At 41.5% G+C, this 14,572-nt stretch overlaps 2 protein-coding genes and 1 long non-coding RNA gene across 5 annotated transcripts in view; 2 read left to right on the top strand and 1 right to left on the bottom strand.

The window, feature by feature from the left end:
* Positions 1–165: 165 nt before the first annotated feature.
* LOC146991998 (uncharacterized) lies at positions 166–3,402 on the bottom strand. Its single transcript, XR_015036178.1, has 3 exons — positions 3,310–3,402; positions 428–451; positions 166–308 (listed from the first exon to the last, which is right to left on the bottom strand). It is a non-coding gene; the product is annotated as an uncharacterized LOC146991998 (long non-coding RNA).
* A 246-nt stretch (positions 3,403–3,648) lies between these two features.
* Positions 3,649–9,049, top strand: uchl1 (ubiquitin carboxyl-terminal esterase L1 (ubiquitin thiolesterase)). Its single transcript, XM_085782381.1, has 7 exons — positions 3,649–3,943; positions 4,872–5,013; positions 5,393–5,478; positions 6,217–6,264; positions 6,690–6,759; positions 6,839–6,897; positions 8,012–9,049. The coding sequence occupies exons 1-7, from the start codon at positions 3,815–3,817 to the stop codon at positions 8,093–8,095; spliced, it is 618 nt and encodes a 205-aa protein (XP_085638507.1). The 5' UTR covers positions 3,649–3,814; the 3' UTR covers positions 8,096–9,049.
* Positions 9,050–11,440: 2,391 nt separating this feature from the next.
* LOC146991996 (uncharacterized) overlaps positions 11,441–14,572 on the top strand; it is a 28,483-nt gene continuing 25,351 nt past the window's right edge. For 2 of the 3 annotated variants that reach the window (XM_085782085.1, XM_085782069.1), the window contains exon 1: positions 11,442–12,030. In XM_085782085.1, coding sequence (XP_085638211.1) covers positions 11,920–12,030 — 111 coding nt within the window. In that variant the 5' untranslated portion in view covers positions 11,442–11,919. Of the gene's footprint in view, positions 12,031–14,572 lie in introns of all 3 variants that reach the window. The other variant, XM_085782077.1, reaches the window with a different exon arrangement.

Genomic DNA, 14,572 nt, shown 5'->3' with positions numbered 1-14,572 from the left:
TTCACTTTCTAAGTCTGTAGCGTTGTGACTCTGCAAGTAAAAACCAAAGCAGCAGAGCTAACAGCATACTGAGTGAGACAAAGGCAAAGAAATACACCACTGTGCTCCATCCCCAGCCTGCTGGTAAAGGAGGAACACCACTCAGCTCCACAACTTGAGCTGGAATCGGCATGCCGCTGTACACAGGTCTACACATTTCTCACAGATGAAGAGTGAACTGTCCAGCACTGTAATTTTCCCCAGGACTTAACAGGTTTTCTTTATCTTCTTAGGACAGCACATACCACATCTCATCGGCACGGACTATGCTGTTCAAGGGGAAACCACAACATCAAGTTTCTTCCAGAGCAAAGACCGTGATCACAGCAATAATTGTTACAGTAATCACAACACTGACTGAATATCCTTTGAGATGATGATGACTCACCAGTGTGCTCTGCTAATCTTCACTCTAAAATGCAACCGAAAATGAGGACAAAAATAAGAGCTATTGTCTCGCCTTATTGTCTCCTTCGCCTTGATTTTCAAAGAACGCCGTCTCACTGTTGCTTGCCCCCCTTTTTAAACCAGCTAACGAAACACAGTTTAAACACCCAGACAAATAGACAATGAATGAATCACCAACTACTCATATCCCTCTGACCTATGAACCCAAAACCCCAAAGGAAATTTCACTCTGTCTCCCAACTCTTCATAAACACACACACACAAACAACACGAACACACCCTGCAGGGGTGTACGATCAATAACTTCTGAAGAGGCCTATCTTCACCTCTGATTAAAACATGTCTGTAAAGAAAAGTCGGCATGAATGAAACATGCATCTTGTAGCTTTAATGTCAGAAAGTGTCTAAAAAAGACCAAGTGACACATTTAATAGGTGACATCATAGAATAGTCTTTGAGGTATACATGATCAAATTACAGCGATTTAATTTCCACTCACTAAAACTCCATGTGAAAATAACCGTTTGCTATTTAGACAAATAAATTATGCGATTGATAGTTTAGTAAAATCAGCAGTATTTACAGTGTATCATGAAACAATCATTATTATTTAAATTGTTCATATAACAACAATCATACTAGACTGAAACCAGATGCAGATAGTGCAGATTATAGCGCCACCAGCAGGAAGGAAAAGTGGAAAGCCACAATGCCAAAACATAAATCAGAAGATAAATGTTCTGCCATGGTTACAGAACATTTATACAATTTATTTCCACTGCCAGACAGGCACGAGCAAGAGCAATCAGATACTAAATCAGATTTGTGTTTATTCTTACGAAAGCACCAACATGAACAAACAGGTGCCCAAAAACTGGCAAAACAGGACACACAAAGTAATATTACACTGGCAGAGAGCAGTGCTCACAAACAAGTGTCTAACTCTAGGCTGTGGAGTCACTCATATTCACACAAACATACTCATGCAAACCTCAGGAGTAAGCTAGCAAACGACTGCAAATGTGGTGTTTTTACAACTGCACATAATGATGTAAATACATTGAATTGTTCAATGTTGACACAATAGCAGCACCCTATGGTAACACTTGGTAACTGCAGTCTGTTGCACGGTTGTTTTCAGCCTCAGTGTACTGTATGCCATGGCCTGACACTGACGTGCCATAGATCTGAACATCAAGGTTTGTGACAGTGCCACATCAAGGAAGTCACATTGACAAAAGCAACTGTGGATTGTTGTGGTTTACAGAAGAAGTGCAAAGCATTTTTCTTGAAGTGCTGTACTACAGTACTACAAAGACCAGTCAAGACCACAGCTGCAGTAACATCTTTTTTTCTAACCACAAATGTCTCTCTGTCACTTGCTCACTTTGGTTTACGTAATGTAATTCAATAACTTTAAGATAATTAAAACTGTTATACTGTTAAGTATCTGCTTGTGTAACCATCTGAAAAACCTGGTTGCACCAGAGTCAAAAGTGGGAGGAGACTTCAGCAGGTTCTGTGCTGTGTTGTTCAATGCAAACGTAAAGATTTTACATAAAATTATCTTTTCTCTTTAGCTGAGGAATGATGTAAAGCCACATTATGAGTAGCCTACTGGTACTGAATGGCTACAGTAATGGTCCTTGATGGTCTCATTGGTTTGGTCTCTGTCTTAAACTTGGTCTCATCCCCCCCTGGTCTTGGTCTTGACTCAGTCTTGACGCCCTCAAAGTCTTGTCCTGTCTTGGTCTTGACTCGGTCTCAGGTTAGGTGGTCTTCTTGAAGACAATTATTAACTATTTTGAGCCTATACTTTTATCTAAAAAATATAGTGCAGTTATGTGTATGAATGTGTAAACTGCAATTTTGAAGATGTCTCTATAATTTCATGATAAAGCATTATGTGTTAGTTATTAGAATGACAGTAGGCCTATATTGTATGGGGGGCAGTGTATGTAATCAGAAACCTGTGCTCCTATCTCCAGATTGAGAGGCTTGCACCCATTTTTTTAATAGAAAAGGATCATGGTGTGCCATAGGAACTAGACTGGTAACTATAGGCCTATTAAGACACCGTGAACATAATGACTGGACTCTTCTTTTTGTAAAATGTAACTTAATGAGCTGCAGCAGCCTAATATATTTGCTGAATATTTGTCATTTCTAGATGACTGTAGGCCTATGTGAACTTGCCACAGTGATTGCATAATCTGTGACACAGTTATTTTGTAATGCTAGACTATTTGTCGACGTAAAACTTAAAATTTCAGTTTAGTTGTGATAATCTTTAACCCTGCGAGTCCAAAAGTCTGATCAACCCACCATTGTTGTTCTATGTCTATGGTTAAATACGTCACACTTTTCTTTCTAGAAGGAACTTGATTTGACCGTAGTGGTCTCTCATTTAGCGGTGTGATTTTACCTTAAATTTACTTTTAATTGAGATGTAGTTATTTCTAGGGAAACATTAAATTTCTTCAGGCGTGGCATTTAAAACGTACCGTTTAAATCTCTTTCAACGACTCTCAATAAAACGGATAAATCTGTGCACCACCGGTAATTTGATCTGAGCCCACCCCCCTGTCTGCCGGTAAGTTGGTACGACCGACAGCATAAAGTGCAGGAGACGCTCTCGCGCTGTTACTTCCAACTGACAGCTGCGAACATCGAGACACGACGAGACGACGGTTTAAAAAAAAAACAAACTTGCCGAGTCACATCATCAAAAAACTCAACAGAAAAATGGAGTGGACTGCGATGGAGATCAACCCCGAGGTCGGTGGGACGAAAAGAAAAGCGCGTTTATTATGAACTTTTTTTTAAAATTCTCTGGCAGGTTTCACAGGTTAGCAAACTCACCTGCTGTTTGTGTTTATGTTTCTGTCGTTTCAGATGCTGAACAAGGTGGGTAACGCAGACGTTAGACGTGTTGCTAACGTTACTCGTTTGTTCCAACGGTCGGGTAAGTTTTAAAAACAGTTAAACTAAAACCAATGACGAGGACGACCGTTAAAACGCCACCACGTAACGTTACAGTAGCAGCCATGATAACGTTACCAATACATGGCGGTGATATTTTCAGCTGTGTATTTTTTTTTTTTTAAAGTGGAAATACATATGAAAAGGCCACAAACAGGAGAAGCGTTTATTTAAATTTAATGAGCAGCAGCAGCAGCAGCATCCTCCCAGTCCCAGCGCTGCCTGCCTGCTTGTGTCTGGGCTACAGGGTGTGGTCTCCCTGGACCCACACAACACAACGCAGCATCTTTCTAACCAGACACCATGGTCTAAACTGTTTGACATCCACTCACAGCATCGTCGTGTTTTTGTTTTGTTTATTTCTTGGCCCCCGTGTGCGTTTCAGATGTTGAGCAAGCTCGGCGTGGGTGAGAGCTGGCGCTTTGTGGATGTGCTGGGGCTGGAGGGCGATCAACTCTCCGCCGTCCCGAAACCATGCTGTGCTCTGATGCTGCTCTTCCCACTGACACAACAGGTGATAATAATGATAATGATAATGATGGTGGTGGTGACTGAGGGTGGGGTGAGCCACGGAGGATACAGGCTGTCTGGGGTGGGGTGAGACTGAGATGCAGGGAGGGCAAGGAGGAGAGGAAGGAAGAGCTGCAAGACTGAGGATGATGAGGAAGTGATTCAGCATATGGTTACCTTTCCTTTCTCAATGAGAAATCATCACCAATATATCCAGTTAAATCTGCACTTCTAATGCCCAACTGATAATTTCATGATCCTGTATTCCCACTTCTTATTTATAGCAATGAAGTAAAAGTTAATTTGTAAATAAAATGCCCAGACAGCTCATATGATCATCCGATGCTTTGTTTGGTCTTGTCAACAGTCCAGACCCCATAGATTAGGTTTATAACTGCTAACAATTTGTTGAGGAAGAGAAGGATAACATACAACCACAATAATAACTGATTCATGTCCAAGCATAGACATTGTCTTTAGATTCTTTAAAAAATGTACTGCTTACATTGTGTAAACCTCAGATATCTTATTGTTTCATATGAAACAAGACACTCGATGACATCATCACCTTAAACACTAGGGACATTGACACAGGAATTTTGAACTGGTTTCTAATGTAAAAGATACCATACAATGATTCATTCATGAATATAATAGATAATGATACAAATGCAGCCCGATTTAAAATGATATAGAAAAGAGAGAAGCAGATCATCATTTCATTGGAGAAGCAGTAATGGAGAACTTGTCTGTGTTTGAATCCTTGTCACGTTGTCACTGCTCTGTTGATTTCCATTCCCAATTCTGTTGTTAATTCATGTGCAGATTTTAGGTGGCAGAATTGGCAAGACTTTGTGTTCTCACAGGCAGATGACAATGACCATGTTTTGTGTGTGTGTGTGTGTGCTGTAATTTGTCTGTGTGTATGGCAGCACGAGTCTTTCAGGCAGAAGCAGGCAGACAAGGTTGCGGAGAACTCTGACGTTTATTTCCTGAAGCAGACAGTAGTCAATTCCTGTGGCACCATTGCTCTGCTGCACGCTGTGGCCAACAACAAGAGTAAACTGACTTTTGGTGAGTGGAACTGCAGTGCATATCATTACAGTGGTCACAACAATAACTAATATTTCTGCTGTTCAAAACTGCTCCACTTGTTCCCTAAAAAAAATCAAATAGATTTTAGATATTGTCAGTAGAAAAACGTAAAATACAGTGGCTTATTTTAAGACCCTGACTGGGTTGCTTTTTGATTCGTATTCCCTCGCCAAAAGAAAAGAGAGAGTATATTGTTTACAGATGTGAACCAGAATTTGAGCAGTCAGCTCGGTACAGACACAGAAATGGGAGTTTACTAAAGAAAATATGATGGTTGAACTAAAGTATATGAAGGTTAATGATTAAGTTATTTGGTGCAGCATATTATTAATGAAGCTAATGCTGTTTGTGTTTTCAGATACTGACTCTGCCTTGAAGAAGTTTCTAGATGAGACTGCAAACATGTCTGCCGATGACCGTGCCAAACAACTGGAGAACAACAAGGTACAGTAATGCTGCTTTATGCACTGTTAAACGTAAAGCTGTGACAGTCCACCTATTACACTGCACACCACCATCAATTTTACAGATGGTAAAATATCCATCATCATATAACAAGACTACTTTGTGTCACGATCAAAACCGATCGTTTATAATAGTATATTGTGTAAACAGGTGCAACAGCAGCACATCACCTATTCTTAAAATGTGTAAAATATATTCTATCTGAGACCTTAATAGTCCTTTTGACAAAGGGGGGTAGTTTAATGAGTTTCCAGAAATGCCATGAATAATGAAATGAACCATAAACAAATGTTTTTTTTTATAAGTATATTTTTTGGCGTTTTTTCCTTTATTTGACAGCACATAGTGAGATAGACAGGAAAGGGGGAGGCAGAGAGAGGGGTAATGACATGCAGGAAAGGTCTGCCCAATGCGGGAATCGAACCGGGGACGCCTGCGTTGAGGACTGTAGCCATAAACAAATGTTTCAAGAATAGCTAGTACCATTGCATAACCGTTATGTTATATTAACGCCACTTGGGGGCACCAGACACCGTTAAATCCTTGTCACTAGAAAGGACAGTGTGACTTGGATACAGTAACACAGAAACAACATCACAAAACTCTTTGAAACTTTTGCTATTGATTTTCCTATAACATTGTGAATTTGTGTTTTTTAAAGCATATCATTATCTGTTTAAGCAGTCACAAACTGATGTGTTGTGATTTCTTCTCCAGGCAATCTGTGAGGCTCACAACGAGGTGGCAGTGCAGGGCCAGTGCAGGGTAAGATACCTAACCACATCATGATCAACAGATACTCACAGCTGACGTCTTTATGATCTGTTCAGACAGCAGCGGGCCCACTCAGTGTCTGACACATGTTGGACCCTTTTACCCAGCTTGATTCTACTCTGTAATACATTTTCATACATGTTTTTGATCAGCTGGCACTGAATTGTGTTAAGTAAAAGTTCAGATTTTCTCTTTCTGTCCATATGCATCTTCTGTATTTCCTGAAGTTGTTTTTTTAATGACAGTATTCACTCTGAATATTACTTTCATGTGCAGTATTCACTCTGAATATTACTTAAATGCATCTTCTGTATTTCCTGAAGTTGTTTTTTTTAATGACAGTATTCACTCTGAATATTACTTTCATGTACAGTATTCACTCTGAATATTACTTTCATGTATCTGAACTTTCACAGCCGGAAGCTGACAAAGTCAACTTCCACTTCATTGCCTTTGTGAATGTAAATGGACAACTTTATGAGTTTGGTAAGCATCTCTACACATAATGTACATTCCTGTATGTGTTTAGCTGTGGATGGAGCCAACAGTTTAATTTGTTTTTCAGATGGAAGAATGAATGGGCCAGTGAACCACGGCGCCACCAAAGATGATTCCTTCATTACGGTATGTAAGAGTGTGGTCATCTGATCTTTATGCACATGGTTTCTGATGAGTCATGGTATCTGATAAGGAGTCTGTTCCTGAGTGGCTTGATTCAATCAATAACATGGCCAATGGATGTACACTCTGAAACATTTCCAGTATTCATAGACAAATGCAGTAAAATATAACTTGAACTGGACTTGAACCAATGCTGTTTTCTGCAAGTCATGTCACCTCAAATCTGTTGGTGAACTATGGGATTATAAAAAAAAGGTTGAAACTCTGGGGAAAAGATAATGAATAAACCCTTCCCTTTCGGCCAGGTGTATTGTATTATTTGAACTAATGAACTATGAAGTGTGATGATGATGATTTAATTGACATGCCCGAAATAAACAAATAAATAAATAAACTAACCCCAAAATAAATCCCACATATTTTACTTGTGCTCTGCAACAGTCTGAAGAGGCAACGTCTTTGCATCATGAGGCTTCAGGTTGTCACACCAAACAACCACATGGGGGCGCCACATGCATTAGTGATTGAAAACCAGAATCATAATGTTGGGATGAGTCATTGGATCTGCTTTTAAGGAAGATGTAACAAAATCTATGAGTAAAAGAATAGATACCCACTGAGGTTGATACTTAAGCTGATGTCCTGCATTCATAATTCTAACAGTCTTGGTCGTCATGAGTATATTTGGTAAAATTAGTTTATTAATATTTGTCCAAATACAGCTCTTGATACATCAGAAATGTGGCGATATCTTGGGAACCGCACCTATACGTGACATTTTATTATGAACATTCAGAGGCATTGATTTAACTTGAAAAAACTAGCTAGAAACCCCCAAAAACTTTGTTTCATCTCTTAGTATCCAGACAGATTACATCAGCAGTATTTTAGTGTTGCTGTCCAGCTCTACAGAAATATTAGCAGTGAAACTTCAATTATTAAAAGAACAATGTTACATCTTTGGGCCAGTCTGGCCTCTGTGACCAGGCACCTGAGATGAGGACACCAGAAACCAAGTTGAAATTTCCTTCTGAAATGTGCAGTGTTAATTGAAATGTAGTGAATACATAGACCTATCTAATTTCCTCTCCATTTGTTTCTTCTTATTCACATCCAGGATGCAGCCAAAATGTGCCGTGGATTTGTGGAGAGAGGACAAGGCGAAGTGCGCTTCTCTGCAGTGGCTTTCTGTCACAATTAGATATCTGGTATGAAACAGAACCAAACTGGAAACCAAAATGTCTCGGCGCATTCACATGACAAACACAATCAGCAGGCGACCAGACTGACCTGTGTACACATACATCTGCAGACACTATGCACTATAAAGCACATGTTATTTCCACATTGCACTATCATCTCATGAACAAAACATTCGTTAGCACTTGTACACACAAACACAACAAAACTTTTTGTTCTGCTGATGCAAGCTTGCCCAAATCTCTTTGTGTGATGTCATTTAGCAGTGATAATTGTAAAACCTGAGGTCTCACCACTGCTTGTGGGCATGTGTGTGTTTATCTTTTGCAACTTTTTTTGTGGGTAATCACTGCATCTATGTCAAACTCAAAAGACTGATACTTTTAAATACCTTTTGTGCCAATAAGGGGAAGAAGGAAAAAGGCAGAAAGACTTGTTAGGGGGGAAACGTTTTCGCCTGTTTACCCGAATGCCTTTGGTTGCTGTGTGGTTGAGCTTGTAAGGATCTGACATTCCTCTGAAGAGCCCAAATGTATCCGTAGGAATAATTTAACCATTGTTCGGGGCATGCACGCAACCTTTTGAGTCGTGGTCTTGGGTGTCACACTGACATTTTTCGGAAAAAACTCAAGTTTTCTTTCAGAAATGTGAATTTGAAGCACATACTTGAAGTGAGCTCACTGCCCTTTTTCAGTTACAGCCCACCAATGCCCAAATAGTCAGATGCGCTAGTTACTGTTACTGTGCAAGTTAAACACACAATTTCCAACCAGATTAGGGACCATTCAGATACAGTGCTTCTGTACGTTGGGTTGTTGTTGTGCAGTGCAGGGTGATTTAGTAGTGTTATGTCTAGGCTGTGCTCAAATTGTTTACCTTTCTGCACTTTCCAAATACTGTGTTGCTGTAGTTCTGCTGGTGATGCAGCTTCAATAAAGCAACCATTAAACTTGAATGTGTCTCCTGAGGTGTTTTGCACTAGAAAAATGGGAACCAGCTTGTGCACCTGCCTCCTCAGCTACATCACGTAACCCAGGCTCTGATGTCTCCAGCTGGATGTCAGTGTTTTTCTTTTGAATACACATACGTTTAAAAAATTCTGCTTTCCTATTGTGATCTATTTTTACTACCACTAAAACCATTGAACTGCTGCAGTGATTGGTCGGTTAATTTGTTTGTTAATCAACTGAAAAGTTCAATGACAGTTGTTTTAATGTACAAAACTGATCAGTTGCTTTTCCAGCTTCTTCAATGTGAAGATTAGCTGTTATTTGAGAATAGCAACTTCTGGGCTGGTGGTCAGATCAGGCCTGTAAAGTTAAGCTATCACTGAAATTGTGATTTTTTTTTTCTTTTTTCTTATTCACCATAATGAAGAAGCTGTGGCCTGAAAGCTTTGTGGCTATCCTGCTTTTCTTCACTCCGCCCCCGTCACTAGTTCTTACATTTTAGCTGACGCTCATTCATACTTTCTGTCACATGAGGTGATGAAGTGGTTAACTCCTCCTCAGGCTCGGCCCGGGGCCGGGGCTCATCCTGAACCGATCTTGGATGCATTTCAGCTGTGGAGGGCTGAAACAGGAGGAGGATAGAAGAGCTGACGACAGGTTGTCTGGTGATTCGACTCATCACTGTGGATACACACACAAGACCTTTCTCTGTGTTACGAAAGACCAGGCCCAGTGTGATATGCGGTTTATTGACCGGACTGACAGACTCTGTTAGAGACCAAGAGAGTGTGACAAACTACTTTGTAAAGCTTTATTTGGCCTAACTTTACTCTGGGGGAGGGTTATTATTATTGTCTGCTCAGATACTTTAAGAGTTTCTGAGATGCAAATGAGAATCTCATTCAAAACAGACAGGAGGACAATATTTATGTTTGGAGAAAACACATGTAGATATTATAACACGACTCTCGCCTGCTTGTGTCCTTTACAAAGACTTAGTAAACTAAGCGTCACCTGCTGTTAAAGGTCACATTTGCATCCAATAGTACAGGGCAGGCGTTATCAACACTCAACCCCAGTGTGTGCTCAATTGTTACCCATTGTACTGATTACTTGCATTACTGGTGACTGCTAAACTAGTGATTTTGTATTGATTTTTGCTGATAATGTATTTTAAGCAACTTGAAGACAGGGCCGGTCCTATACATGTAGCCATCACACTGAGGTTTTGTTGGGGAGTTTTGCAACCTTATAGTTTGGACTCTTTTTCTGCAGTTTGTAACTTTTTAAAACCAACAAATACATCAGTCAATAGCAGTTGTTTGTTTTTTTAAAAGTTTAAAAAAAAAATTATTATTCCTGCAGGGGAGCACTGAACCAAAAATTGAAATGTAAAGTCTGTACCTCAGTGGTTTTCATTTTCTGTGCAGGATGCAGTCTGTGTTATATTCTGTATGTTGTCCTTAATATAATCTCCCATCAGCAGTAGAAAATACAGCAATTTAACTGCATTTTCACAAATCTGTTTGTGATAGTTTGATTGAACACAACTTTATTTTGGCAAATGCACAACTGAAATACAATATCAACTTAAGTACTGCAAGTGTTGAATATCGACAGTGCTCCATGACACACAGTACAAGCACACTGACCAGTTTGAAAATGTGAGAGGCCTGGGCGAGTTGTGGGGTTTGTGGGCCTGTGTCTCTTTGATAATCCAGGCATGTGGACAAAGCTTTGAAAGAAGTTAGTATCTTAACATGTCTGGATTGTCCTTCTAGGGTCCCAGAAGCCCTGCTGTACAACACAGTTTCAGTTTAATACTTCCCAAGGGACGTATAGTCACTCAGACTTACTTGACAGATCAAAAAAGATTATTAACAAAAATTACTTGGCAAAAATGCTGACACTTAGATAATCGTCTGAGTCATTTTGAAGCAAAAATGACAAAAAATATGAACCTGCTCCAGCTTCTCAAATGTGAATATTTACACCTTCCCCCCATTTTCTGCGATGGTAAACACCCACATTTGGACAAAACAAGTAAGTTAAAAATGATATGTTGTTTTTCATGAGGACCAATGTTGTAGATGTGCAAATTTTACATAATAGAGTGAGCTAAAGCATGATAAAAACTACTTTTTGACATGTGATTCTTGATATCATTTGTCATCTATGGCTCAGGTGAGCATGAAGGCAGCAGCACATTTCATCACTTCAGCGGACGAACAGGAACAGAGAAATAACGGGACATCGTGCAACCCCCTCCCCATCTCTCTCTCTCCTATCTTTGTCCATCTCTCTCTCTCTCGACCTCCCCCGCATAGATTCCTGTCTGCGCGTTCACGTCGTGTCCTGAAACGCGCGGCGGCGGCAGCAGCAGCGGTGGTGGTGGCCGAGCTGAACTGAACTGAGGACAGGCAGCAGCAGCAGCAGCAGCAGTCAGCCTCGCCGTGCACGGTGAATGCACGGTGAATCGTTATTTTTAGCGCCCCCAGGCAGTTTGTGTTGCAGCAGGAGCAGCAGTCGGGGTCACGGCACACGCTTCGTCCGTCCCCGTGGTCTCCATAACAGTTGGAGCAGCAGCAGCAGTGGGAAGAGCAGAGGAGAGGAGGAGGACTGGTCCCGTCTTGAAGTGCGTGTGTGGATAGTTGACCGTTGGAAGCGAGAGGACAGAGGAGGAGGAGAAGAAGGAGGAGAGTAGGAGGTAACGGACTGACGGTGACGGAGCGAGCCGAGCCGAGGAGGGGAGGGGAGCAGCACCTCCACTCATCTCAACACAACACAACACACATTATCCCAGTAATATCATCTCGTCACCGACCGACCGTCCCACTCTGCTGGTCCGCGGTGAAAGTGAACGGCCTGTCCGGAGATGGCGAGCCCCACCGCAGGTCGAGATGTCCCGAACGCTGCCGAGTCGGAGCCGCTGGAGCAGCCGAGTCATCCCGAACCGGCCTGTCAGGAGGCACAGAAATGGATAGAGGTAAGTGAAGTATTTATTAACGTTAACCGAGCCCGAGTCCGAGTCCGGGGGGCCTGCTGCTGCTGCTGCTGCTGCTGCTGCTGCTCCAGCATAGCGGCGCTGCATGGGGACGTAAATGGGTCATACTTTGCCACATTGTGTGACCGGGGATATAAATACATGCTGCAGGCCAACAGCACCAGCAGCACCGGTGCATCATCACCTGTTGGGGGGGGGGGGGGTGATGCAGTGTTGGGTTACCGCTATGGGACAACCGCTCTACTCTGGTAGCTTGCGTGAACAGCAACAACCGTGTTGGTCAAAGTTTTTCCTACTCGTGTTTGACTCTTGGTGTAATTTAACACCAGTACTGACGCTGTTAGGGGCTTTTTAACACCATTCAAGTGGGAAAACAAGCGACTTAAACTGCGCAGTTTATCCGTTTATTTTCCGTTTGTTTAGCTCAGCTCACCTAACTGACTACAGGAGGAGGAACGCCCCCCTGTTGCCAGGCGAGAGGGGATTCCGGTTGCCATGGTTATGGAACCGGGCCATCGTTCACGCACGAGATGTTGTAGGCCTGACTGTACAGCGGTTGATAGGATGAGCTTATCATCCGTGGTCTGCTGCGTCGCCTCTCTCCACCATCATCTGGCTAAAACGCCCGTCTCCATAAGCTTGAGTGGTGAATCACGATTTGCCCATGGATGGAGCTGCGTTATTATGACCTATTTTTTCTTTTCTTTCTGTCGTTATGGCTCATGTCTGCTTTGGCCAAGCTACTGTACCTGCCTGCAAGAGTCTGGTGGGAGTGATTTGGACTAGTAGGCCTACCTCAAAATGAAGTTTTTCAGCTTCGCGGTTCGCACCTTGGCTGTGTTGTTTTTCACAGGGATTACATAATCTGTGTGCCTTGTCCTGCAGTCAACCAACCAGTGCACCGCTGTGGTATGATAGAGAGAATATGGATAGATAAGCTTTATTTGATAAATCCACAACTGATGCAGTGGAATTTGGATGAAGTTGCCTTTCTAACATCTGGCATAACATTGTCTGTCTGCTCTTCGCATGGGGCACGGACTGGTTCTGGGATGTTTCCGTGGTATTTCCTCTATATCCTGTTTATGTGTGGGATGTTTTAAGATTTCCAGTAGCCTATGTGGTTGTGCACATTAACAAGGTCATAAGTGTTCATATTCCTTCTAAAATAATAAAGCAGATTACATAAAGCTGATCAAATCTAGTGTTTTACATAACATACACCTAGCTAACTGTGTCAATGTACAGTACATGTTGTCTTATGACAGATGAAATGATACAAATGCAAGACAATTATTTACACATGCAGAAAAGCTTGTGAAACTTAGCTAAACTGCAGGTGGCAGGAATCAGGGCGATCCACAGGCTAACAGGCAAAATGCCTGTCTGAGTCTGATACATGAATGAATTTACGAAGCCCTGAACCTCCCAAGCTTTTTCACTCAACATACTCCTGCAGTTTGGCAGTGATAATTTTAAAACAACCTGACATGGTTCACCCTGATGAAGCTTAAATCCAATTTGAGATTAAACAGAGAGGTTACATAATGATTAACAGGATCCACCAGTTCCATATAAACTGATAAAGTTGCATGTTTAAAAGGAGGGAGTTAGCCCCTCACTTCTTCAAAGACTTGGCAAATGATAAAGCTGTCAAGAACATTGAAGCTAATTGGTTTTAATCCAACATTCATCCCTCTGCCAAAAACAATTTTTCGTTTGTTAAATCAGAATCATATTTAAGTTGACTTGCCTGTGGGGGGCTGCATCTCATCTTTCTATCATGACTCCTCTAAACATTTCACACGGCAGAGATGTGGATCACTAATCTCTCAAAATCCACCCAGTTCAGCTGCTCAGCTTCTGCGAGTGTCCCACATCCAGTATAAGAAAATCAAAGTTATTAACATTTATAAAATATCTATTTCTGTGGAGAGTTATGACCTATTTAGGGATGTCACAGATAATGAACAGAAAAACTGCACACGTTTCCCTCCATGAATCAAGTTGAGGTTGCATACAACCCTCAAGTCACAAAAAAGGATGCATGGATTACAAAAGATGACATACCTGCCGGGACTAAGACTGTGTTTGAGCATTTAGTCAAATTTTGGTTACTTTTTTTAATATATTTTTTTGGCTTTTTGCCTTTATTGGATAGCACATAGTGAGAGAGACAGGAAAGGGGGAGGCAGAGAGAGGGGGAATGACATGCAGGAAATGTCTGCCCGACACGGGATTCGAACTGGGGATGCCTGCGTTGAGGACTGTAGCCTCTACATGGGGCGGCCGCTTTAACCACTGCGCCATGCACCGCCCCTCAAATTTTGTTTACTTAATGTTCAAATTAAACATGTATCACAATTCCCTCTTAGCATAATGTGTTTTATTCCCCCAAAATATTGTTTGGCAGACTCACCTTCTGCATATCGGTCCTGATGTCGGAGTCTGTGCGTTGTTTATTTACAAAATGCAAGCCACAACATCGCCACAAACACCAACATAACACATTTACAACCATCTG

The sequence above is a fragment of the Trachurus japonicus genome, chromosome 1, assembly GCF_045865225.1.
Source record: "Trachurus japonicus isolate A0001 chromosome 1, Traja_1.0".
Lineage (NCBI taxonomy): Eukaryota > Metazoa > Chordata > Actinopteri > Carangiformes > Carangidae > Trachurus > Trachurus japonicus.
This window is presented reverse-complemented; position numbering and strand designations above follow the sequence as displayed.

Bases quoted from the DNA above. Each gene is read 5' to 3' on its own strand.
- uchl1 (XM_085782381.1), top strand. From the start codon at position 3,815: ATGTTGAGCAAGCTCGGCGTGGGTGAGAGCTGGCGCTTTGTGGATGTG. The intron at 3,944-4,871 runs GTGATAATAATG...TGTGTATGGCAG, and splicing joins TCTTCCCACTGACACAACAG to CACGAGTCTTTCAGGCAGAA. The intron at 6,898-8,011 runs GTATGTAAGAGT...ATTCACATCCAG, and splicing joins AAGATGATTCCTTCATTACG to GATGCAGCCAAAATGTGCCG.